Below are 27,355 nucleotides of genomic sequence, written 5' to 3'. Positions count from 1 at the left end.
ATTTTATTGTGGGCGTTTTATATAATACAGCCTAGGTAGTTATATGTCATTGTATGAGAATACAAATTGGAACCCATCTTCTACTAAATTCATTTTCTTCTGAAGCATTGATTCCATGTCCAGAATATGATGCAAACTGAGGTGTTTGGTTAGTGAAATTCCAGATACATGAAAATAATGCTCAATTTTAAACTATACTTAAAAATACAGTAAGTTTTACAAAACTGGGATGTTTATCACTTAAATAGCTATACATTCTGGATGATTGAAAAAAAAATGGGTTACTTTAAACTTATGGACCACATATGAATCTCTTACATGAAGCAATATTTTATTAATTTTATTAATAGTATGTTCCCCTTATTTAATAGCCCTAATGTATTCCAGGTGAAACAGTGAAGTAAATAGTATTCACCTTATCTGTGAACAAAACAATAAAATAATGATGGTGAGGGGCGCCTGGGTGGCTCAGTCATTAAGCGTCTGCCTTCGGCTCAGGTCATGATCCCAGGGTCCTGGGTTCGAGCCCCGCATCGGGCTCCCCACTCGGCGTGAAGCCTGCTTCTCCCTCTCCCACTCCCCCTGCTTGTGTTCCCTCTCTCACTGTATCTCTCTCTGTCAAATAAATAAATAAAATCTTTAAAAAAAAAAATAATGATGGTGATAGCAAACATTTATTGACCTGTGTACCGGGCACCATGCAGAATATTCTATACATGATTATCTTATGTAATCTTCAAAATATCCCTTGGAAGTAGGTACCATTATTAACCTAATTGTATAAGAAACAGAGGTAACGTAGTGTCCTGGTGCTTACCACAGGCTGTGTTCTTACATGGACCGTACAGAAAGAGAAAGCAGAGTAAACCCATCAAATACACCTCAGCCCAGGCCCTTTGCCTGGTCTGTACTGTGAATGGGGGTACATGGGGAAAAAAAAGAAACTGATGTACCCTGCCCAAGATTGCCTAATCACGGGGCAATGGAGCCAAAATCTGAACGCAAGCAGTCTGGACTCAAAAACACTATCTTAGGTTGCCTCTTTGTGGATTACAGTTGTAGTAACATAAAATTTCAAAGCCTGCTCCACTTTCAAGTTTTTTGCACCCTTGTCCTACGTACATACTCAAGGTTCTCCCACAATGTGTTCTGTTTTGAGGGTTTAGAAAATATGATCACCATGGGTACTATGAAAAAAGGAGCCAGAAGACTTGGTCTCATTCCCAACTGCCAGTACCTTGAGTAGTTTGAGACAAATCTATGGGCCTTAATGTCTTCACATGAGAACATCAGATGATATTTCTTGAGAGGAAAAAAAATCCTTTAAAAGATGCCAACAGTAACAACTCAGTACTAGGGAGAGGAAAAGATTTAAAAGTAGAAGTGAATGAGCATTGTATATTTAATTAATTTTGATGTTTTAAATCTTTTTATAAAAAGAATTAAGTCTATAAACTTAGAAAATACCTAAGTGTCTTTAAAATGTCTCTGAAGTAGCTATCGCATAGTTTTATATAAGAAAATTAAAAAGTCAAAATAATTTTTCCTAAATTACAATGTACATAATATTCCTTTTTTTCTTTTATTTTTAGAAAGTTGGGCATAAAACAATGCCTAAACCTACTTTTGACATGGTATTAGAACCGAGCTACTGCTGAGAGTTTGATTTAGAGAGAAATCATGGTTCGACTAACCTTGGATTTAATTGCCAAAAATAGCAATCTTAAACCCCGAAAAGAAGAAACCACTTCACAATACCTGAAGAAAATAACTCATATAAATTTTTCAGACAAAAATATAGATGCAATTGTAAGAATTCTGAAATTATTTCCTATTTTTACATAATTAACAATGTAAAGTTTGAAAATAGGTGTCAGAAAATACATTCTTATTAACTATATTTTGATCATACTTATTAACTGTATTTTGATTAGTATATTGTTTTCATTTTAATTTCCTGCTTTTGATGTTACAATTATTAAAACTAAGTCTCTATAAAATATACCATCATGATTGTTAAATATATGTGCTAAATATATATGTCCCCCTGAAATATTCTATAATGTAGCAAACTAGATTTGAAAGTGTATGTTGGAAAATAATTTCAAAGATAATACTTTTGTATAGTTCCAGGTCCTTGGAATATGAGGTTTTTTTAACAAGATAGCAAGATTTAACTATGCAAATACCTTATTTCAAAACTTTAATAGTGAAATCTTTTTCACTCATAATTTAACTGGTTATATAAATGGAAGTTATACTATAATTTATATCAGACAAGATTATGTTTGTTTGGATATATTCTGACACTATATTTTCTCTGTGTTAAGCTAATTCTTGGCTTTAATTTGGGAAACTTTAAAAGGAGCAAAAACCCTTTTAGGCTATTTGGATTGGTGTCCGTTGTCTACAATAAAATGCTAATGGGAGAAATTTCCTCAGAAATATAAGGTACATGAGGGCAGGGATGATGTCTGTTTTGTTCACATCACTCTAAATCCCCCCATCCAACACAGCACCTAACGCATATTAAATGCTTAATAAATGTTTATCAAAATGAATGAAAAAAATACCAAAGCCCCAGGCACAATTGTCAATTAAGATATTTTTCTTTTTTTTGCAAAGACCCTACCAAGTTCCTATTCTGTATTTCTTTCTAGTTTCTTTTTTTTTTTAATTATATTTTATTTTATTTGTGAGAGATAGAGAGCACACAAGCAGGGGGAGCGGTAGGCAGAGGGAGAAGCAGGCTCCCTGCTGAGCAAGGAGCCTTATATGTGGGACTCGATTTCAGGACTCTGGGATCGTTACCTGAGCCAAAGGCAGACGCTTAACTGACTGAACCACCCAGCATCCCTTCTTTCCAGTTTCTTAGTGATTCTTCTCCCCATGAATCCAATTGCCCAGAAAATTCTCTACCTCATCATACCATTACAGCCTTGCCCTCTGCAGAGAGCCTCCATTTAATGTTCTTTTGTCCCCTCACAATCAGTGCTCCTTTGGTTTAGATGATCTTTTTAGGAGGAAAGTAAACTAGTTAAAGTACAGTTAACCCTAGAACAATACAGGAGTTAGGGACACCAACATCCCCACACTCCCCAACATCCTACCACCCAACACAATTGAATATCCTTGTATAACTTTTGATTCCCCAAAATCTTAACTACCAATGGTCTATTGTTGACCAGAAGTCTTGATAACATAAAGTCAATTAACACATATTCTTTATATGTATTATATACTGTATTTTTACAATAAAGTAAGCTAGAGAAAAGAAAATGTTATTAAGAAAATCATAAGGAAGATAAAATACATTACAGTATTGTACAGTATTTACAGAAAAAGAATCCATGTATAAGTGGACCCATGCAGTTCAAATCCATGTTGTTCAAGGGCCAAGTATAATTCAGTTGGGCACCTGGGTGGCTGGGTGGCTTAGTTGGTTAAGTGTCTCACTCTTGATTTTGGCTCAGGTCGTGATCTCACGGTCATGAGATTGGGCCCCACGTCAGGTTCTGCACTGGGCATGGAGCCTGCTTGGGATTCTCTCTCTTCCTTTCCCTCTGTCCTTCCCCCCACCCTATCGCATGCACGTGCACCCGTGCTCTCTCAAAAAAAAAAAAAAAAAAAAAAAAATTCACACTAAGAACACCTTGTAAACTTAAGATTCCCAAGATGTGGTTATATTTTTTAAAATCTCAGATTTTTTTTAAGATTTTATTTTTTTTTAAATAATCTCTATGCCCAATGTGGGACTCAAACTTAAAACCCCAAGACCAAAAGTTTTAGGCTCCACCAACTGAGCCAGCCAGGCACCCCAACCTGAGGTACTTTTGAGCATAACTTAACTTTACCTCTTGCCTACTTACTCTAGCTGACTCTACCACCACATAAGAAATGGCAGACTTTAAAAAATACTTTTAATTATTTTCTTTTTTTTTTTCCAAAGATTTTATTCATTTGAGAGAGAGAGAGCACATGAGAGGGGGGAGGGTCAGAGGGAGAAGCAGGCTCCCTGCTGAGCCGGGAGCCCGATGTGGGACTCTATCCTGGGACTCCAGGATCATGACCTGAGCCGAAGGCAGTCGCTTAACCAACTGAGCCACCCAGACGCCCCACCTTTAATTATTTTCTTATCTCAAAAGTAACTAACTGGTGTGAGAAAACACATTGCACTTTGTTCATTGGTGGCTGCCTTTTTTGTTTGTTTGTTTAACTCACTTTGTTGAACATTATAATTTAAGTATAATTTGCTTTTGTAGATTATAGTTGACAGCAGACTTAAGAGAAATGAATGTTCCTAACAGTTACTTATCAATAAAAATTTCTCAATCAGAAAAAAACAAGTAACTGGTGTGCATTTCTATGAAATACATATAAAAAGAAACTGGCATAATCCCATCATGCAGAGAAAACCACTATTAACATGTAGGTGGTATCCTTCCAGTCTTTTTTCTAGGCATGTATTCATATAATTTTACAATAGTGGGTCATATTGAATGTACTGTTTTCATTTTGAGATCTACAAAATATTACTAAAGAAACTAAAGGATATCTAATGGTTAAACAGTATTCCCTTCAATAGCATTATCATAGTTTATTAATCTATTGCTCTTGAATAGCTATATGACTTCCCATTTTCAGTATCATAAACAAGTTTACTTCTAATCCTACAGAAAGATTAAGACCTGATTTACAGGGGCGCCTGGGTGGCTCAGTCGGTTAAGTGTCTGCCTCAGGGTCAGGTCATGATCTCAAGTCATGATCTCAGGGTCCTGGGATTGAGCCCCACTTTGGGCTCCCCGCTCAGCAGGGCATCTGCTTCTGCCTCTCCCTCCACCCTTACTCCCCCACTGCACTCATGTTCTCTCTTTCTTGCTCTCACTCTCTCTCTCTCAAATAAATAAAATCTTAAAAAAAAAAAAACCCTGATTTATAATGTTGAAGCAATAATTTGTTAAATACTTCCAACTTCCAGAGGAACCTAATTGCTTCCAAGGAAAACTGCTTATCGATATAGTTACAGAATACTAAAACCTAGAACAAATTTTACAATCATTCAAGACTCATTTTGACTGTGCTAAGAACAGAGAAATGCTGTTCTTTTATATTAAACTTAGGGAAAATTGCAGAATGATTAAGTGAAAAACTTTCTTAAAAACAAACTTCTAAATTTTCAGGAGAAATTAAGTATGACCTGTTTTTGTTTTCTTTTTAGGAAGACCTCTCTCCTTGCAAAAATCTCAGTGTTTTATATTTGTATGATAACCGTATTAGTCAAATGACTAACTTGAATTATGCTACAAATCTGACCCACTTATATCTACAAAACAACTGTATTTCATGTATAGAGAACCTCAGGTCATTAAAGAAACTGGAAAAACTGTAAGTGCTTTTATTTTTAAGTAATGTAATTATTCGTCATCATTACAGTAATATTTTTGCATACAGGCCTTTCCATTATCTGCAGTTTTGTGGAACAGACCTCAATTTTTATTCTCCTATAGTATTATTAGTACAAAAAAAACCTGTTACACATGTAATACTTGGCAATTTGTTTCATTAAGCCTGATATACTTTTCTTTTGCAGGCGGGTGAGTTGTCTTAACCACGTATAAGGATACCTAAAGCATCCTTAAAGACTCAACTGGTGGGCGCCTGGGTGGCTCAGTTGGTTGGGTGACTGCCTTCGGCTCAGGTCATGATCCTGGAGTCCCGGGATCGAGTCCCGCATCGGGCTCCCTGCTTGGCAGGGAGTCTGCTTCTCCCTCTGACCCTCCCCCCTCTCATGCTCTCTCTATCTCATTCTCTCTCAAATGAATAAATAAAAATTTAAAAAAAAAAGATTAAAAAAAAAAAAAAGACTCAACTGGTGAAAAAAGTTTCCATGGAAACCAGATGAGCTCTCCTTTCAGAATCACACATCTCAAAGGGGCAGGGTCATAGAGTTGATACTGTTGATTTGATTGTAAAAAGGCATTTACTGCCTATAATGATTTTAACTCAACAATGAAGACTGGTGTATTCAATTTTCCCAGATTGGAAGAATTATTAGTGCTTCTCAAAAAGTGGGCTAAGAACCTCAGAATGGGAAGAGTGGGGTAGAAAATGCTGATTAAAAATGCAGATTGCTGGGTTCTGACCTAGATACCCAAATGAGAATCTCTGGTGTTAGGCCCAAAAATCTTCCATTTCTAAACCTAATACCCATGGAGTGCCTGGGTGGCTCAATTGGTTCAGCATCTGCCTTCAGCTCAGGTCATGATCTCAGGGACCTGGGATGGAGCCCTGTGTTGGTCTCCCTGCTCAGCAGGGAGTCTCTCTCTCCCTCTCCCTCCACCCCCCTCATGCTCTCTTTCACTCTCTCTCTCTCAAATAAATTAATAAATTCTTAAAAAAAAAAAAAAAAACCTACCCAGATGATTCTTCACCCCAACATATAAAAAGAATACTGGTAGATCATTTAATAACGACTATTCCAATTCTCTCACTTTAAAAAAAATAAACTTATTTCTTAGACTAAATTAAGTGTAAGAATCATATAAATAAACCTTTCATTGATTCATTACAAAGAAGATTCCGCATATTTCCACATATGTAGTTTTCACTCAGCTCAGTGATTGTTATGTTTTTATCATGTTTACAGACCATGATGTTCTCAGAATGTCTATTTAAAATTGTTTTATATTTTGCAGGTATCTGGGAGGCAATTACATTGCTGTCATAGAAGGTTTAGAAGGATTAGAAGGACTAAGAGAGCTTCATGTTGAGAGTCAGAGGCTTCCCCTTGGAGAAAAGCTTCTGTTTGATCCAAGAACTCTTCATTCTCTGGCAGTAAGGCCACATTTGAGTATTCTGACAAAGAATATAGTTATTAACAGTTATAATGGAACAGGAAGGTAGCAAAGGTATATTTGGACATTATGTATACTCTGTATGTTTATATGGCCAGTTGAGAATTTTTTAATTTAAACTCAATTAGCCAACATATAGTACATTAGTTTCAGTTGTGGTATTCAATAATTTATCAGTTGCATATAACACCCAGTGCCCATAACATCATGTGCCTCCTTGATGCCCATCACCCAGTTACCCCACACCCCCACCCTTCTTCCCTCCAGCAACCCTCAGTTTGTTTCCTATAGTTAAGTTTCTCTCATGGTTTTTCTCCTTTTCTGATGACTTCCCATTCAGTTTTCCTTCCCTTCCCCTATGATCCTCTATGCTGTTTCTTATATTCCACATATGAGTGAAACCATATAATAATTGTCTTTCTCTGATTGACTTATTTTGCTCAGCATAACGCCCTCCAGTTCCATCCACGTCAAAGTAAATGGTAAATATTTGTCCTTTCCAGTGGCTGAGTAATATTCCATTGTGTATATATATATATATATATATATATATACATATATATATATATATATATATATATATATCTCACATCTTTATCTATTCATCTGTCGATGGACATCTGGACTCTTTCCACAGTTTGGCTATTGTGGACATTGCTGCTATGAACATTGGGATCACTACATTTATATCTTTGGGATAAATCCCTAGTAGTGCAATCGCTGGGCAATAGAGTAGCTCTATTTTTTTCTGAGTAAACTCCATACTGTTTTCCAGAGTGGCTGCACTAGCTTGCATTCCATCAACAGTGTAAGAGGGTTCCCCTTTCTCTGCATCCTCATCAACATTTGTTGTTTCCTGAGTGGCTAATTTTAGCCATTCTGACTGGTGTGAGGTGATATCCCAATGTGGTTTGGATTTGTATTTCCCTAATGCCGAGTGATGTGGAGCATTTTTTTCATGTGTCTGTGGGCCATTTGGATGTCTTCTTTGGAGACATGTCTGTTCATGTCTTCTGCCCATTTCTTGATTAGATTATTTGTTCTTTGGGTGTTGAATTTGAAAAGTTCTTTATAGATCTTGGATACTAGCCCTTTATCAGATATGTCATTTGCAAATATCTTCTCCCATTCTGTAGGTGCCTTTTAGTTTTGTTGACTGTTTCCATTGCTGTGCAAAAGCTTTTTATCTTGATGAAGTCCCAATAGTTTATTTTTGCTTTTGTTTCCCTTGCCTTTGAGATGTGTCTAGCAAGAAGTTGCTGCAGCCAAAGTCACAGAGGTTGCTGTCTGTGTTCTCTTCTAGGATCTTGACGGATTCCTGTTTCACATTTAGGTTTTTCATCCATTTTGAGTCTATTGTTATGTATGGTGTAAGAAAATTGTCCAGTTTCATTCTTCTACATATGGCTGTCCAAGTTTCCCAGCACCATTTATTGAAGTCACTGTCCTTTTTCCATTGGATATTCTTTCCTGCTTTGTCGAAGATTAGTTGACCATAGAGTTGAGGTTCCATTTCTGGGTTCTCTGTTCTGTTCCATTGATCTATGTGTCTGTTTTTGTGCCAGTACCCATTACCATCTTGATGATTCAGCTTTATAATATAGCTTGAAGTCCAGGATTGTGATGCCACCAGCTTTGGTTTTCTTTTTCATAATCCCTCTGGCTATTCAGGGCCTTTTCTGGTTCCAAACAGTTGAGAATTTATTTGAGGATTAAAACTAACTTTTCTCACATAATTTCTCAGAGACTCAGCAGCTATAAAGTGAGAATAATAATGCCTGCCTCTATGGTACTAAAAGGATCAAAAGAAGGATGTGGAACGGTTATGTAAATTATTAGGTTCTAATCCAGATGTCAATGCATTCATAATTTCAGCCTTGGTTATTATTATGACTCAAAATTTATAATATTAGGAAAAAGCCTAAGGAAAGAGTCATGCACAATTATTTGGCAAATTTTAAACAACTTAAAGAATCATGATGATGATAATTGTTTTCTTGCTAGATTCTGATTTGATTGTAGGTTGCACTACATCAGCTCTGCCTCCTCAGAAGCAGGTAGATCTGGAAGCACTACATTCAATGCTCCCACTGTGACCTGACACCCAGTTACATTGTGAAGGTGTCACAATTAGTTGAGAAGCCAGAGGGTTCAGTGGAGGCTTTTGCTAATTCTCAAAATGGGATTTATTAGGATACACTACCTTCAATTCCGGGGCAAGAGACGTAAAGGCAACAGGTTGTGTTTTTACAGATTTCATTGGCTTTATTTTAGAGTGCTCAGAAACAGAGGGCAATAGAAGGTTTGTGAACTGAAGTTATAAAAATTGAAAAATAGTCCTTTAAATTGGAAAAGAAAGAAGTGATCTGATTTCTATCCTACCCTCTCCCTATCCTCCCCATAGAATCAAATGTGTCTCAGCTCACCTCAACTGACCCAAATAAATTGATCCCTCTGTGGGGATGGCCAGTTTTATTGCAAACGCCAGTACAAACATTTTTGCTTGCTCAATTTTTGCATAGATTCAAGCAGATTCCAAAATTCTAAATATAAGGCATAATTTTTTAAGTTGTATTTAAATTCTTAAGAAGTATCAAGAAGTATTTTCTCTAAAGGTTGGTTATGGATGCCTTGGTGGGTCGACTCAATCTTGATAGAGATTATTAGGCCATAGATTTTAAGATGGCTTTGGTTTAGTGTTCTCTATTGTGTATTTATGTCCTCACTAACAGCTGATGTTGATACTGCTTGTTAATTAGCTAATCGTTATTTTTTTTTTTTAGATTTTATTTATTTATTTGAGAGTGTGAATGAGATAGAGAGCATGAGAGGGGGGAGGGTCAGAGGGAGAAGCAGACTCCCTGCTGAGCAGGGAGCCCGACGTGGGACTCGATCCCGGCACTCCAGGATCATGACCTGAGCCGAAGGCAGTCGCTTAACCAACTGAGCCACCCAGGCGCCCCGTAGCTAATCGTTATTTTAAGTGCCTTCTGAATATACGGATTGTCAAGAGAAAACTATAGAGAGAGACAAAGATAAAAATTAAACCAGACAGGGCGCCTGGGTGGCTCAGATGGTTAAGCGTCTGCTTTCAGCTCAGGTCATGATCCCAGGGTCCTGGGATTGAGTCCCGCATCGGGTTCCCTGCTCAGCGGGGAGCCTGCTTCTCCCTCTGCCTCTCTCTCTCTCTGTCTCTTATGAATAAATAAATAAATAAATAATCTTTAAAAAAAATGAAACCAGATAAATCTTTTAGTCATTTTTCCTATTTAGGAAAACAGACAAAAACTATTTCTTCCTATGTAAGTATAAATCTTAGTGACAGTTAACAGAAAATAATAATTTCCTTAAACTGAAATAAGCATTTTTCTACACTGTTATCATTTGTTTGTTGGGGCATCTTTTCTCTTTCTTTGCTTCTTGATTCCTGGCTTCTTTTTTCTATAAATTTCTTTTATATTCTAGAAGAGGAAAATCAGACTCATGAAGGAAGTTTAGACAAAAATAATAAGTCATGTCACAATTACTAAAGTCCTTAAAGTTATGTCTGAAAAAAATACAGCATAAAAACAAAATCTCCATGGCTTTTAATTTTCTTGCCTAAAGAGTAAAACAGCCTGGGCGCCTGGGTGGCTCAGTTGTTAAGCATCTGCCTTCGGCTCAGGTCATGATCCCAGGGTCCTGGGATCAAGTCCCACATCAGGCTTCCTGCTCAGCAGGAGGCCTGTTTCTCCCTCTCCCACTCCCCCTGCTTGTGTTCCTGCTCTCGCTATCTCTCTCTCTGTCAAATAAATAAATAAAAAATCTTAAAAAACAAAAGAGCAAAACAACCTGAACTGATAAATCTTAAATTTTTCACAGATTAAGATTTCTGCTTCCTATATACAGCATTTAATTAGACTATTTACTAATGCTATTTTTCTTACAGAAATCCCTCTCTATATTGAATATCAGCAATAACAATATTGATGACATAAAAGACCTAGAAATACTGGAGAATCTTAATCAGCTCATAGCAGTTGACAACCAACTTCTGCTTGTGAAGGTAGTGTAAAGAAAAATTATTTTTAAAGTATTTACATGAAATTGTGATTAAAAAGTACTTATTTTTCTAAATACATATAAAATTTATTACTTTAAAAACTATTCTGGATTAACTCTAAAACTAGCATATGAATCTCTACTTCTTACTGTATTTATTTGCATAACTCTGCCCTTTTACCTGGTTTTCTCTTCCATACCCCAATACGTCCACCCCTCACCAACAGAAAGAGGTTTCTCTGAGAAGGAAATATATGCTTTTCCTCTCTGTATTATTTTTCCATCAAATGTTTCCCTCTAGAGACTAGATTTCTTACAACTTAATTCTGATCTCCCAATGAATGAATTTCTAGTAACTGTGATTAGACCTGAGCTCTCTCCTGGCTGCTCCTCCTTGGGCAAGTATCTGGATCTTGAACTTACTCTAATTTGCACTAGCTATATTCACAGCATGTTATGTCATATCATACCGTATTCATTCAATTATGTATTCATTCAAATATGTACTGAGTACCTACATGTCTGTCAGACAGTGTACTATTCTGTGTAGATAAGAGGAAGGAAGGGTACAGTCCTGGGGCTCAGAAAACCTACAGTCAGCAAGTAACAGGACTACAATGTGATTCTGTTTCCATAAGTATTGTGGTGGCACTAACTCAGCCTGTGGCTAGAGAAGGCATCCTGGAAACAGTCATCTGTAAGCTGAGCCACTGCCATGACCTCACAGTTTCTGGTATGGCAGTGGGGTGGGCTGTGGTATAATTTCTTTACCTGGAGCGACAGGAGCAACAAAGGGCTTCTTTCCCCCATAAACAGAGCTCTTGTTTTCAAAACTACTTCCAGACAGCTATCCACTGACCTTAAAAAGCTTCCCCTGACTTGTTTCCAAATTCAGATCTATTACCTAGCTAGTCCCATAACTACTATAAGCAGGAGATAATTATGAAACTATTACATGTATTAAACTACAAAAGAATTCCCCAAAATACCCAAAATGCCACTGAACAATCAGGATGGATGTTTAAAATAAAAAGACCAATAAGGAAGCATGACTCGATCAAATTGTTGCAACTTACAACATGAAAGATGTAAGAAGTTCATGGGATAAATTCTGCATTCAAAAATATTTTAAGTTTTAGACTGCTCTTCTAGATTTTTTCCCCACTGGGCATTTTGTATTCATCAGAATTATTTAATTTTCCTATGATTTTGCAGTATTTGTATGAATAATATGATTTTGTGATAGATCAACAGCCTTATATGAAATACACTATACATGCATATGACAAAGCCTGGAGTCTAAGTTTTTGTTAAGTAGAGAAGACTTGTGCTGTGTATTACATTCCCAATTCACCACATGGAAAATGGGAACAGAGTGGCCAAGCACAGAAGCTCACTTTTCCTGGGGAGAGAAAAGTGGAGAATTCCAGTCTCCAAAATTGGCATCAATCTTAAGTGCAGTATAAGTATTTTTCCAAAATGTTTTTTGTAAGCCAGGTTCTATACACAATGCCTGGTAATGAGTGGTGAGTATATTTTAAATGATCTGATTAGTTGTTAATTATAATAACTACCAAGATTCATTTCAGTTATTGTCATTATTCTTAAAGCCTTATTCTATTATGCTTTTTAAAAAGATTTTATTTATTTATTGAAAGAGACAGAGCAGGAGCACAGGTGAGAGGGAGGAGGGGCACAGGAAAGGGGAGAGAGAGAAGCTCAAGCAGATGCAGCACTGAGCTGGAGCCCAATGTGGGGCTTGATCTCAAAACCCTGAGATCATGACCTGAGCCAAAATCAAGGGTTGGATACTTAACCAACTGAGCCACCGAGAAGCCCCTCTATTATGCTTTTAACTTTGAACAGAAAATCAAAGTTTGATAACAGGACAAAAATGCTAGCCTCCAAATGATCCCAAAGGAAGTTTTTCTGAATGACATTAAGACCAAGCTACTTCGGGGCACCTGGGTGGCTCAGTCGTTAAGCGTCTGCCTTCGGCTCAGGTCATGATCCCAGGGTCCTGGGATCGAGCTCCGCATTGGGCTCCCTGCTCAGCGGGAAGCCTGCTTCTCCCTCTCCCACTCCCCCTGCTTGTGTTCCCTCTCTCGCTGTGTCTCTCTCTGTCAAATAAATAAATAAATTCTTCAAAAAAAAAAGACCAAGCTACTTCACCTACAGTGATTCTTAGGCTATGTTAATGTTCATAATCAGGATAAATGTGTAACCAAAATAAATACTTTCATTATTATTGATTATTCAGCCCAATAATAAATGTCTAAATAAACAAACCCTTATTTTTTAAGACTGAACTCAATGTTACCCCCTCTGTATAGTTTTTCCTGAATCCATCCCAATCAAGTTAATCTATTAAAAATATTTATGATATTGTATGTGCCAGGCACTGCTCTAGGCCTTCAGAAAAAGTTCTAGGCACTGAGGATACCATGATCAAGACAGACAGGGTCTCTACCCTCAAAGAGCTTACATTAAAATGAGACAGGGGAGGGGACAGTCAGAAAATAAATAAGCAGAGATTATGAAAAAGGCTATGAAGAAATTAAATAGGATGACATAATAGAAAAGGAGTCAGTAGATTTTTTATTTTTTTTTAAGATTTTATTTATTTATTTGAGAGAGAGAGAATGAGAGAGAGCATGAGAGGGGAGAGGGTCAAAGGGAGAAGCAGACTCCCCACTGAGCGGGAAGCCTGATGTGGGACTCGATCCTGGGACTCCAGGATCATGACCTGAGCTGAAGGGAGTTGCTTAACCAACTGAGCCACCCAGGCGCCTCAGTAGATATTTTAAATCAGATTATCAAAAAAGGCCTCTGAGAAAATGACATTTATGCTGAGATCTGAAGAATGATAAAGAATAAATCTGTGCAAAGAGCTAAGAATGAACATGCCAAGCATAGGGAACAGCAGACTTAAAGATTCTAAGTATCCTAGGAACAAAAAAGAGACCAATTTACTGTGATAGGGACCCCAGTGCCTAGCTCAGTCTCTTAACACATTGTAAATACTCAATAAATAATTGTTGAATGAGGGGAGCCTGGGTGGCTCAGTTGGTTGAGCATCTGCCTTCGGCTCAGGTCGTGATCCCAGGGTCCTGGGATCGAGCCCCGCATCGGGCTCCCTGCTCAGCGGGAGGCCTGGTCTCCCTCTCCCACTCCCCCTGCTTGTGTTCCCTCTCTTGCTGTCTCTCTCTGTCAAAAAATAAAATCTTTAAAAAAATAATAATAATTATTGAATGAATTAAGAGGCAACAGTTAAACATGGATATTATGATAGAGGCCGGATCATAAAGATCTTTTAGGCCAGAGTCATGAGTTTGACTTTATTCTAAATGCAATAGAAAGTCACTAAAAGGATTATATTTTTTAGAAGATTATCAGCTATGTGAAGAATGGGTTGCAAGGGGGTGCCTGGGTGGCTCAGTCAGTTAAGCAACTGCCTTTGGCTCAGGTCATGATCCTGGGGTCCTGGGATTGAGCCCTGCATCAGGCTCCCTGCTCAGGGGGGAGTCCGCTTCTCCCCTTGCTCGTGCTCTCTCACTTGCTGGCTCTCTCTCTCACTTGCTCACTCTCTCTAACAAATACATAAAATCTTTAAAAAAAATAAAAATAAAAAAAAGAATGGGATGCAAGAATAACAGCAAAGAGATCAGTTGGGAGACTACTGCCAAGGTTAAGAAAAGATGGTTCTTGGAGATGAAAAGGAGTGGATGGATTGGAGGTATGTTTTTTTGATTGAACCTATGGGACTTATTGAGTAGGATGCACAAGAATAAAGGAAAGAGAAGAATCAAGGATGAATCCTTGTTTTTTGTGTGAGGATCTGGGGAGACCATGGTAGCCTTTACAAGTTGGGAAATACAAGGGAAGGAATAAAAGAATTCCTTCTATTGAAATGCCTATTGGACACTGAAATTGACAGGAGAAGACAGGAAAGTTTTAGAATCAACAGTATTAATGGGATATTTAAAGCTGTGACTCTGGGTGAAAGACAGTAGGGATAGAGAATAGATGAGGCCGGGAACACTCTAATATTTAGAGATCATTTAGATGAGAAGGCACTAGGAGACGTTAATGATGAGAAGACAAGAAAAAGAAGCTTCAAGAAAGAGGGAATGGCTCCTTGCATTTGATGCTGTTGAGTGGCTGACAATAGAGCAGATAATACGTTGACAGAAATCCACTGGACTTGGCAACAGTGAGATTATATCTGGTCAAGTATCATGTTTTTTTGCATATTTCAGAAATGGAGTGCTTTAACAGGGCTTTGCACTTTTTTCTAAACAAAGCCACATGAACCTCTTAGAAATTTCTTTCCATGTTATGGCTTGAAAAACTTCAGGTTTTTCATGAAATACTTCTCCATACCTGAAACTTCAATATATAACAGGACAAAAATGCTAGACTCCAAATAAGATGAGATGAATGAAGAAAAAATTAAAAAGATTACCTGGATAGAATACCTTAAAAATTAAAGTTACCGGGGACAGGTTTAATTTGTGAAGAAGTTGAATCAGAGAGACTGTGGTTCAAAAATCAAAGCAAAATTTAAAATAGGATAGAAGAAATTAAGTATGCAATACAAACCTGAAATGATAAAACTTTGTAAGTCTCCAAGAAACAACAAAATAGAAAAAATGGAAAATAAGCAAGTAAAAAAGAAATGTAGAGAATTAATTCAGGAGATCCAACATATGACAAATAAGAGTACAAGAATCAGAAAATAGGAAAAAAGGGGAAATAAAATTATATTTAAAAATAATATAATGGGCCATGAGGTATTAACCAAAACAAGAATCATCGCGCGCGCGCACACACACACACACACACACACACACACACACACACACCAGAAAGCCAGATAAAATATGTGAAACAACTTTTTCAGACACTAGACTAGAGGTGCACAGGACTGTGGACCCTAAGAGAAAGAAAACAAACAAGGTGAGATCTCTAGTTGTCCCAGCTTTCTGCCTGAAGGCACTTTCCAGACCACAATGCAGGGAGGGGGATAGCAAACAAGTGCCATGAAAATGTAAATCACAACTGGAGAAAAGTCATTCAAGAAAAAACATCTGGAAATGACAATGGAGGATGGAATTAGAAGACAGGACTTCTAAAAAGCTATTATAAATATGGTCTAGAATTTAAAGACAGCATGAACACAAACAGAAGAGAAAGGGAAGACGCAAAGAAAAAAGTAACTTTTGGAATTGAAAAATGGATCTAAAATGAAAAATTAATTGGATGGGATTCAAAGTAGATTAGTCATTAAAGAGCGCACTTGTTGTGATGAGCACTGGTTGTTGTATGTAAGCGATGAATCACTGAATTCTACTCCAGAAACCAATATTGCACTGTATGTTCACTAACTAAAATTTAAATTAAAAAAGTAGATAAGATATTACAGAAGAAATTATCAGTGAACTTAAAGCCATAGCATTAGAATTACTGAAACTTAGAGGTACAGAAAGTAAAAACACTAAAAAATGAACAGAGCCTCAGTGGCTTGTGTAATATAACAAGCATTCAAACATGTATGTAAATGGAGTCCTAGGAGGAGTAGGGGCAATGCTGGGGACTAAATGTTTGTGTCCCTTTAAAATTCATAAATTGAAACCCCAATCCCCAGGGTGATGGTATTTGAAGGCAAGGCCTCTGGGAAATAATTAGGTCTTGAGTGAGGCTGGAGATCTCATGAATGGGATTAGAGTCTTTTTAAAGAAGAGAAGGGATCACAGCTTTCTCCCTCTTAGCCATGTGAGGATACAATGAGAATGCAGGCATCTACAAACCAGGGAGAATGCTCTCACAAGATCACAGTATCTGCCAGCACTTTGATCTTGGACTTACCAGTCTCCAGAATCGTGAGAAATCAAGCTTGTTGCTTAAGCCATCCAGTCAATGGCATTCTGTTATAGCAGCCCAAACGAAGAAGAAAGCAGAAAATAGCTTTGAAAAAATAGTGGCTTCAAGGTATCCAGAATAGTCAAAACCTTCTTGAAAAAAAAAAAAAAAAACCCACATTGAAGGATTCACACTTTCCTATTTCAAAACTTACTACAAATCTGTATTAACTAAAGCAGTGTGGCATTGTCATTAAGTATGAGACTGGGAATCCAGAAATAAACCTTCACATTTATGTTAACTGATTTTTGACGAGGACACCAAGAAAACCCAATGAGCAAAGAAAAGTTTTTTCAACAAATGGTGCTGAGATATTTGGATAGCTGCATATAAAAGAATTAAGTTGGATCTCTTCTATAACATAAGCAAAAATCTATTCAAAATTGGTCAAAGATTGAAATATGAGTTAAAACTACAAAACTGTTCGAGGAAAACATAGGGATAAATCTTTATGACCTTCTATTAGACAAAAACTTCTTAAATACAACACCAAAAGCATAAGCAAAAATAAATAAATAAATAAATTAGACTTCAGCAAAACTAAAAATTTTTGTACTTCAAAGAATACCATTAAGAAAGTGAAAAAGACAAGCCAACAGACTGGGGGAAAATATTTGCAAGTCCTATAACTGATAACAGCCTTTGTGTCCAGAATATATTAAAAAAAAAAAACTCTTGTGACTCAATAAGAAAAAGACAAACAATCCAATTTATAAATGGGCAGAGAACTTGAATAGATACTCTACAAAGAAGATACAGAAGTGGATAATATGCACATGAAAAGATACTCAACATCAATAGTCATTAGGGAAATGTAAATCAAAACCACAATTATACACCACTTCATACCTGATAAGATAGCTATAATTAAAAAGACAGATAATAACAAGTGTTGGCAATAATGTGGAGAAATGGGGTGCCTGGGTGGCTCAGTCAGTTAACTGTCTGACTCTTGGTTTCAGCTCAGGTAGTGATCTCAGGATCCTGGGATCAAGCCCCATGTTGGGCTCTGCACTCAGCACGGAGTCTGTTTCCAATTCTACCCCCAACTCCCACCCCTCTCCCCACTTGTGTGCTCACATGCATATGCACTCTCTCACGCTCTCTCAAATAAATAAATAAAATCTTTAAAGATTATCAATTTTTTAAAACAAAAATAATAACCACAGATCATGGGTTAATGATATGTAAAAGTAAAATGTAGAATAACAATAGCAAAAATGACAGGGAGGGAGGAAATGTCAGTATACTAAGGTTACATATGAAGTGATGTCATTATTTGAAGAAATAATTTAAGGATGATTGTTCTAAACCCTAAAGCAACCACTAAAATAACAAAGATATTTAAAACTAGTAAGTCAGTCATAGAAAATGAGATGCAAAAATAGGGGGGAGCAGGAAAGGAGGAAAAGGGAACAGATAAGACAGATAGCAAGATGGTACTTTAAACTCAGTTATATTGGTAATTATATTAAATGTAAATAGTCTAAACATTCCAATTAAAAGGCAGAGATGGTAAGACTGGATTTTGAAAATCCAATCACATGCTCTCTGCAAGAAACACACTTTAAATGTAAATATATATACAGGTTAAAAGTAAAATTATAGGGAAATATATACAGAAATAATAAGATTAGAAAGCTGGAGTGGCTATATTAAGATAGAACAGATTTCAGGATAAGAAATATTACCAGAGATAGATCAGGAAATTTTATAATGATTAAAAAGTGCCAATTCATTAAGAAAACATAACACTCCTCAATATATATGTACCTAATAACAGAGCTTCAAAATGCAGAAAGCAAAAATTGGCAGAAGGGAAACAGACAAATACATAATTAAAACAGAGATTTCAACACTCTCTCTAAGTAGCTGGTAAATCAGTAAGGATATAAAAGATTGGTACAACACAGCCAACTGAATTAATCTAATTGACTCTCAGAACATTCCACCTAAAAACAGAAGTTGGAATAGTCACCAAAATAGTCCATATACTGAGCCATAAAGCAAGCTTCAAAAACTTTAAGAAACTGAAATTTTACAGAGTACATTATTTAACCACAATGGAATTAAATTAGGAGTAAAGGAAAGAGATCTTTAAAATCTCCAAATGTTTGGTGATTTAAAAATACACTTTTAGGGGCACCTGGATGGCTCAGTTGGTTAGGCGACTGCCTTCGGCTCAGGTCATAATTCCAGGGTCCTGGGATCGAGCCCCGCATCGGACTCCCTGCTCGGCAGGAAGCCTGCTTCTCCTTCTCCCACTCCCCCTGCTTGTGTTCCCTCTCTCACTGTCTCTGTCAATTAAATAAATAAATAAAATCTTTTTAAAAAAATAAAAAATAAAAACACACTTTTATTTTTTTAAGATTGTATTTATTTATTAGAGAGAGAAAGAGAAAGCAGAGGGAGGAGCAAAGGGAGAGAGACAAGCAAGCTCTGTGCTAAGCACTGAGCTCAACATGGGGCTCAGTCTCGACCCTAAGATCATGAGCTGAGCTGAAACCAAGAGTCGTACACTTAAGCAACTGAACCACACAGGCACCCCTAAAAACACAGTTTTAAATAACCTCTGGGACAAAGAAAAAAATCACAAGGAAAATTAGAAAATATTTGAACTGAGTGAAAGTGAAAATGAAAATTTGAAAATTTATGGGATGCAGTAGCATAGTGCTTAGAGGGAAATTTATAGCTTCGAATGCCTCTATTACAAAAGAGGGAAAATGATCTAACTTCCACCTCAATAAGCAAGAAAAGTAAATGCAAATTCAATTCAAAAGAAGGAAATAACAATGGTAACAGCAGAAATCAATGATATAGAAATATAGACTGACTACAGAAAAATATATATATACATACATACATATATATACATATATACATATATATATACACAATGGAATACTACTCAGGATATATATATATATATATATATATATATATATATATATATATATATATCTCACATCTTTATCCATTCATCTGTTGATGGACATCTGAGCTCTTTCCATCGTTTGGCTATTGCAGACATTGCGGATATAAACATTGCAATACAGGTGCCCCTCTGGATCACTACATTTGTATCTTTGGGGTAAATCCCTAGCAGTAAAATCATTGAGTTGTAGACAGTACCTCTATTTTTAACTTTTTGAGGAAACTCCATACTGTTTTCAAGAGTGGCTGTACCAGCTTGCACTCCCACCAACAGTGTAGGAGAGTTCCCCTTTCTCTGCATCCTAGCCAACATCTGTCATTCCCTGAGTAGCTAATTTTAGCCATTCTGACTGGTGTGAGGTGATATCCCAATGTGGTTTGGATTTGTATTTCCCTAATGCCGAGTGATGTGGAGCATTTTTTTCATGTGTCTGTTGGCCATTTGGATGTCTTCTTTGGCGATATGTCTGTTCATGTCTTCTGCCCATTTCTTGATTGGATTACTTGTTCTTTGGGTGTTGAGTTTGATTAAGTTCTTTATTGATTTTTTGATACTAGTCCTTTATCTGATATGTCATTTGCAAATATCTTCTCCCATTCTTTCGGTTGTCTTTTGGTTTTGTCGACTGTTTCCTTTGCTGTGCAAAAGCTTCTTATCTTGATGAAGTCCCAATAGTTCACTTTTGCCTTTGTTTCCCTTGCCTTTGAGATGTGTCTAGCAAGAAGTTGCTGCAGCTCAAGTCACAGAGGTTGCTGCCTGTGTTCTCCTCTGGGATCTTGATGGATTCCTGTCTCACGTTTTGGTCTTTCATCCATTTTGAGTCTATTTTTGTGTATGGTGTAAGAAAATTGCCCAGTTCCATTCTTCTATATTTGGCTGTCCAATTTTCCCAACACCATTTGTTGAAGGGACCTTTTCCATTGGATATTCTTTCCTGCTTTCTCCATAGAGTTGAAGAGCCATTTCTGGGTTCTCTATTCTGTTCCATTGATCTATGTGTCTGTGTTTGTGCCAGTACCATACCGTCTTGATGATTCAGCTTTGTTATAGAGCTTGAAGTCCAAGATTGTGATGCCACGAGCTTTGGTTTTCTTTCTCAACACTCCTTAGGCTATTCGGGGTCTTTTCTGGTTCCATACCAATTTTAGGATTCTTTGTTCCAGCCCTGTGGAAAAAAAAAGTTGATGGTATTTTGATAGGGATTGCATTGAAAGTATAGATTGCTCTAGGAAGCATAGACATTTTAACAATATTTGTTCTTCCAATCCATGACCATGAAATATTTTTCCATTTTTTTGTGTCTGTCTCAGTTTCTTTCATGAGTGTCCTATAGTTTTCTGAGTATAGTTTTCTGAGATGTAATCTACTGTGTTTCTGGTTTCTAATTCATTGATCTCTGCTCTAATCTTAATTATTTCTCTTCTAATGCATGGCTTAGGCATCGTTTGCTGCTTTTTCTCTAGTTCTTTAAGGTGCAGGGTTGATGAATTCGGGATTTTTCCTTTTTTTTTTTTTTGAGTGAGGCTGGATGGCTATGTATTTCCCCCTTAGGAACACCTTTGCAGTATCCCATAGGTTTTGGACCGATGTGTTTTCATTCTCATTGGTTTCCATGAATTGTTTAAGTTCTTTGATTTCCTGGTTGACCCAAACATTCTTGAGCAGAGTGGTCTTTAGCTTCCAAGTGTTTGAATTTCTGCCAAATTTTTTCTTGTGATTGAGTTCCAGTTTTAAAGCATTATGGTCTGAGAATATGCAGGGAATAATCTCAATCTTTTGGTTTTGGTTCAGACCTGATTTGTGACCCAGCATGTGGTCTATTCTGGAGAAATTCCATGCGCACTCGAGAAGAATGAGTATTCTGTTGTTTTAGGGTGGGATGTTCTGTATATATCTATGCGGTCCATCTGGTCCAGTGTGTCATTCAAAGCTCTTGTTTCTTTGTTGATTTTCTGCTTAGATGATCTGTCTATTGCTGAGAGTGGAGTATTGAGGTCTTCTACAATTAATGTATTGTTATCAATATAACTCTTTATTTTGGTTAACAGTTGGCTTATGTAGATGGCTGCTCCCTTGTTGGGGATGTAGATATTTACAATTGTTAGATCTTCTTGTTGGATAGACCCTTTAAGAATGATATAGTGTCCTTCTGTGTCTCCAACTACAGTCTACAGTTTAAAATCTAGTTTGTCTTATATAAGATTTGCTAGCCCAGCTTTCTTTTGAGGTCTGTTGGCATGGAAGATGGATCTCCATCCCTTCACTTTCAGTCTGGATGTATCTTTAGGTTCAAAATGAGTCTCTTGTAGACAGCATATGGATGGGTCCTGTCTTTTTATCCAATCTGCAACCCTGTGCCATTTTATGGGAGCGTTTAGGCCATTCACGTTGAGAGTGATTATTAAAAGATATGACTTTATTGTCACCATGTTGCCTGTGAAGACCTTGTTTTCATAGATTGTTCCTGTAAATTTCTGTTGTTTATCACTCTTGGGGTCTTTCTCCTTTTATAGAACCCCCCCCCCTTAATATTTCTTGCAGGGCCGGCTTAGTGGTCACATATTCTTTCAGCTTCTGCCGGTCTTGGAAGCTCTGCATCTCTCCATCCATTCTAAATGGCAGCCTTGCCAGATAAACTATTCTTGGCTGCATGTTCTTCTCGTTTAGTACCCTGAATATGTCTTGCCAGGCCTTTCTGGCTTGCCAGGTCTCTGTGGATAGGTCTGACATTATTCTGATGTTCCTCTCTCTGTATGTAAGGAATCTCTTCCCGCTAACTGCCCTTAAGATGATTTCCTTGGTTCTAAGATTCGCGAGTTTTACTATTACATACTGGGGTGTTGGCCTATTTTCCTTGATCTTGGGAGAGGTCCTCTCTGCCTCTAGGACATGAATGTTTGTTTCATTCCCCAGATTAGGGAAGTTCTCAGCTACGATTTGCTCAAATATATCTTCTAGTCCCCTCTCTCTCTCCACCCGCTCCGGGATTCCAGTAATTTTGACATTGGAACGTTTCAGGGTGTCACTTATTTCTCTGATTCTATTTTCATGGATTCTGAGTTGTTTTTCCCTGGCCTCCTCTTTTCCCTTTTTATCTATTAAATTGTCTTCCAGGTCACTAATTCATTCTTCTGCCTCACTTACCCTAGCTGCTAGATTATCTAGATTAGATTGGATCTCATTGATAGCATTTTTAAGTTCTGCGAATTCAGCTTTCATTTCTGCCCTTAGAGACTCTATGTTGCCATTAATTGATTTCTCCATTCTAGCTATTGTCTTCACAATTGCTAGCCTGAATTCCATCTCCGACATCTTGGTTATATCTGAATCTATTTGTAAATCTATGGCATAAGTCATAATCTCTGAGTCTTTCCTATTTTGGGGGTTCCTCCCCCTAGTCATTCTGTTGAGGGGTGGTTGAGGGAATGTATAGAGTCCAAATTATTGACCACAACCCAAGGAAGAGGCACCTGTTTTCTAGGGACCTTAGGGTTGCTGGCCTCTTGTTCTCCCAGCCTGTCTTCTGGGGTAGGGGCCTGCCGCACTTTTACTCAGGCAACCCTATTTGGGCAGAGTTGCCCTACCCCCCTGTGGTGGAGGATGGGCTCAGTGAAAACCGGTTTTGGGGGGCTTTTGTTCTCTGGTGGCTCTCCCTGGTGGCTTTCCACATCTCTTCTGAGAGTCAGTGCAGAAGAGACCGTTTCCTCTGCCTCAGAGCAGAGAGATCGCCATCTATTCTTCAGTGAGCTCTCCAGGCCACACTATCTCTGTTTCTGTCTGTGCTGCTATGAACTGTAGTGTCCTGGGTTGTGCGCCCCTCAGCACAGCTCCCAGTCCTTGCCTCCAGGTCAGGGCATGGAGGCCCATCTCTGCCCTTTGTGCTGCTAAAACTGTCAGCCGCCCCCAGTTCGCATGCATGACCTTGCTGCTCCAAGTTTCCATTCGGGGGGCTGCCCTAAAGTCCTTTCCCCGCTGCTACAGGTCTGCAAGTCTGTGCCCAGTCCCCAGTGCGGGAGGCTATCGCTCACCGGTGGTGTAGGGTCCTGACAGCTCAGCTCCCTTCTCCTTCCATTTATCCTCCAATATCTGCCTGCAGAATCATGGCTCCCTGCTTTGTACCTTGAAACCAACTGCCTGTGATATTCTGTTTGTAGAGATCCAGATCTATCTTCTTACATCTCAGGCTGATTTCATGGGTGCTCAGCTGGTAGATATCCAGCTCAATTCCGGGGACCGGTTGGAATAGGGTCCCCTACTCCTCCACCATCTTTCCCCCCCTCATATCAACAAGTTTAATTTAACTCTATTGACAGGATTGGGGAAGGGAACTTTATTAGGGGTTGGAGTGGTACTTACAAGAATTATATCATCATGTTCCATAGTAGGAATTCAGTAGATAATTCTCTAAGATTTAAAAATCAATAAATAACAGCTGTTATTTAGTAATGTAGAGGTAAGTGTATGTAGGAATAGCTGTAGAAACTGAAAGTGGTTTTGTATAAGCCCTTAGTACTCTTTAAGTTTTGTTATAAACCCTATGGTCTTATTTTTTAACAGTGTTGATTGAATTGCTTTGATTTTTAAAAAATCTAATTTAAAAATGACTGAATGATTGGTAAGGAATGCCTGGTTAACAGAATTCTGTTAACATATATCACCATATCTCCCATTAGGCTGAGAGCATTTAAGAGCAAGGAATTTTTGTTATTTCAGAATTCCCTAGAGTTCAGCCCAGTGAGTGCCTGGCACATAACAGGCACCAACTACATGTTTACAGAATGAATGAATAAACGAACAATAAAAAATATTCAACCATCTGAAGAAGGAATGTAAACCATTCAGCAAGTTCCAGAGGCTGGGCTATGCCAAAAGTTGCTTTTTCCTCCCATAAAGAGAAGATAACCAGGGAGTAAGGATGAAATTTCAAGTTCTTTTACTTTCACCAAGAAGACAAGCAATTTAAAATGCCCTGCATAGCTTCTTGGAAGAGTGAATATAGACTTGCCCAGGGTTCATTTAAAATGTGCTCTTGTGTTGTTGGTGGAAATGCAACATGGTGTAGCCACTCTGGAAAACAGTATGGGGGTTCCTCTTTCAAAATGTTAAAAACAGAATTACCCTACAACCCAGCAATTGCACTACTAGGTATTTATCCAAAAGATACAAAAATGCTGATTTGAAACATCCCGATGTTTATAGCAGCACTATCAACAATAGCCAAATTATGGAAGGAGCCCAAAAGTCCATCGACTGATGAATGGATGAAGAAGATGTGGTAATAATGGAATATTACTCAGTGACCAAAAAGAATGAAATTGCCATTTGCAACAACATGGATGGAACTTGGGTGTATTATACTAAGCAAAACAAGTCAGTCAGAGAAAGACAAATGTATGATTTTACTCATGTGGAATTTAAGAAACAAAACAGATGAACACAGGAAAAGGGAAGGAAAAATAAAGATTTAAAACAGAGAGGGAGGCAAACCATAAGAGACTTTTAAGTCTAGGAGAACAAACTGAAGGTTGCTGGAGGAGAGTTGGGTGGCTGGATGGGCTAAATGGGTGACGGGAATTAAGGAGGGCACTTGCTAGGATGAGCACTGGTTGTTACATGTAAATGATGAATCACTAACTCCTGAAACCAGTACTACACTATATGTTAACTAACTTGAATTTAAATTTAAAAATGATAGGAACAATAAAAAAAATAAAACATGCTTTTGTGGTCCATTTCAAATCAACTTCCAATGGCTTAGTAAAAGGACATGTTGAAGTTTAGCAACAAAATATTAACTTGTTTCTTGGTATGTATTATTGGGGTCAGTGTCTCCATTTTTTTTTGTCTTTTATTTTTCCATTCTTTATGCTCACTGACTGAAGCTGCCCCAAAGCTGTGACATCAAACCCTGTGCCATGGGAGAGAAAGCTCAATGTGCCACACATAAGGTCGTTGACATCCTTCCTAAAAGTCTTCAACAACAGACAGCTTTGTGCCATAGGGAAAAAGAAGTAGACATCATTAGCGACTCCTAACAAAAACCCTATAATTACCCAAGGTTTTTTAGCACTTAGAGCAGCTGCTTTTATATGGACATCCATAGGTTCCTGTATACACCTACAGAAAATACATGAAATATGAAAAAAAGAAAAATAATGGTCCCTTAGGATAGTTAAATAACTTTGAATCTTCCAATCAAGAGTCTGGTTTGAGCAATTGGAAAGATATTTAAGAAAAATTAAAAGGAAAAGATATAACAACTGCAACAAAAATTCTGGCAGGGCAACTTAAAATCTTGGAGCTCTGTGGAAGGAATAAGAAAAGGAAAAAGAAAATAGAATTGGGTCACTGGCAAAAATAGGTATTCCCAAACAGTGCCCATTCCCTAGCCTACTGAGGGTACTAGAGCCACAGGGGAGTGGCTACATTAGAGGTGGAAGCACAGGATACAGACCTGGAAGAAGCTTCCTTCTATTTGGGATTTCATTCGCTTCCCTCTCACTTCTACAGACCCACAGCTGCCAAAGACTCCCGCCAGGATCCTCTAACCCTGCCCTCATTTCTCCTATTCCCTAGTCCAAAACTGGTCCAGGGCAGAGATTTGGGGCAAGGGAGATGAAGGAGGAGAGGGACAGGGTGGCAGAGGAGTAGAGGAGGAAACAGAGTAACAGAAGATAAATCCTGTCTTTTCCTCTTTCTATGTCTGTGGCCCCTCTAATCAGCAAATTTTTCAAAGTGGCTTCATACAAGTTCTGCTTTATAATTCCTGTCCTTCTAATGTCAGATCCATTGATTCATGCATGCATTCGTTCATGTCTTCTTATCCATTCATTCAAAACACCTACCATCTGGCAGTGCTTGCTATGGGGGGGAGACAATAGTGAACAAAAAACATAGTCCCTGGCCGTGAAGAGCTCTCACCCTTGAGGGGAAGAGAAACATTAAGCACATAATCACCCAAAAACAAATGTAAAATTGCACCTCTGGCAAATACTACAAAGAAAAAGTATGTGACTTTGAGAGCCTGCAACAGGGGGATTTGCCTTAGAGAGCTCAGTGAAAGCTTCCCTTAGGAAAGGATTGCTAAACTGGGCTCTCAGAGAACAGAAGGGTTTACCAGGTAGAGAATAGCATGTGCAAAGGCCCCGGAGAAGGTGAGAGTTTGACAAAGATAAGAACAGGAAGCAGAGAGAGTGAAGGTGGAACATACTACACACAGAGGCTGATGGGTAGATGGGTCACTTAGGTCATGGTAGAGAGTTTTGTCTTTAACCTAAGAACAATGGTGAATCACTGAAGGTGTTTAAGCAAGGGGTAAAGCAGTAATAGAACAGCATTTTGAAAAGACCAGCATAGCTACAGTGTGGAGAATAGCTTGGAAGAGGCTAGACTAGTTAAGAAGTGAGAGATGGTAGAAATTTGAATAGAGCTGGGGTAAAAATTAAGTGAGTAGACCCTCTGGAGAGCTGTTTGGAAATCAAGTATACAGAACTTGGTGGTGAGTTGGATATACAGAGCATCGAAGAAGGAGAGGTCAAGAAGGATTCTCTGGCTTCTGCCTTGCTCGAGAGTCAGGTTCAGTGGAGAGGGAGAAGATCATGAG

General features: G+C 37.9%; 1 protein-coding gene and 1 non-coding gene across 2 annotated transcripts in view; both read left to right on the top strand.

The window, feature by feature from the left end:
• Positions 1–800: 800 nt before the first annotated feature.
• On the top strand, positions 801–930 carry LOC118015482. Its single transcript, XR_004680649.1, has one exon. It is a non-coding gene; the product is annotated as a small nucleolar RNA SNORA51 (small nucleolar RNA).
• A 750-nt stretch (positions 931–1,680) lies between these two features.
• PPP1R42 (protein phosphatase 1 regulatory subunit 42) overlaps positions 1,681–27,355 on the top strand; it is a 47,220-nt gene continuing 21,545 nt past the window's right edge. Inside the window, 4 exon segments of the mRNA XM_035012257.1 lie at positions 1,681–1,809; positions 5,219–5,385; positions 6,696–6,834; positions 10,783–10,899. Coding sequence (XP_034868148.1) covers positions 1,681–1,809; positions 5,219–5,385; positions 6,696–6,834; positions 10,783–10,899 — 552 coding nt within the window.

The sequence above is a fragment of the Mirounga leonina genome, unplaced genomic scaffold (assembly GCF_011800145.1).
Source record: "Mirounga leonina isolate KUSES-001 unplaced genomic scaffold, KU_Mleo_1.0 Mir_165, whole genome shotgun sequence".
Lineage (NCBI taxonomy): Eukaryota > Metazoa > Chordata > Mammalia > Carnivora > Phocidae > Mirounga > Mirounga leonina.
Note: the sequence above shows the minus strand (reverse complement) of the source record. Positions and strands in the feature narration are given on the sequence as shown.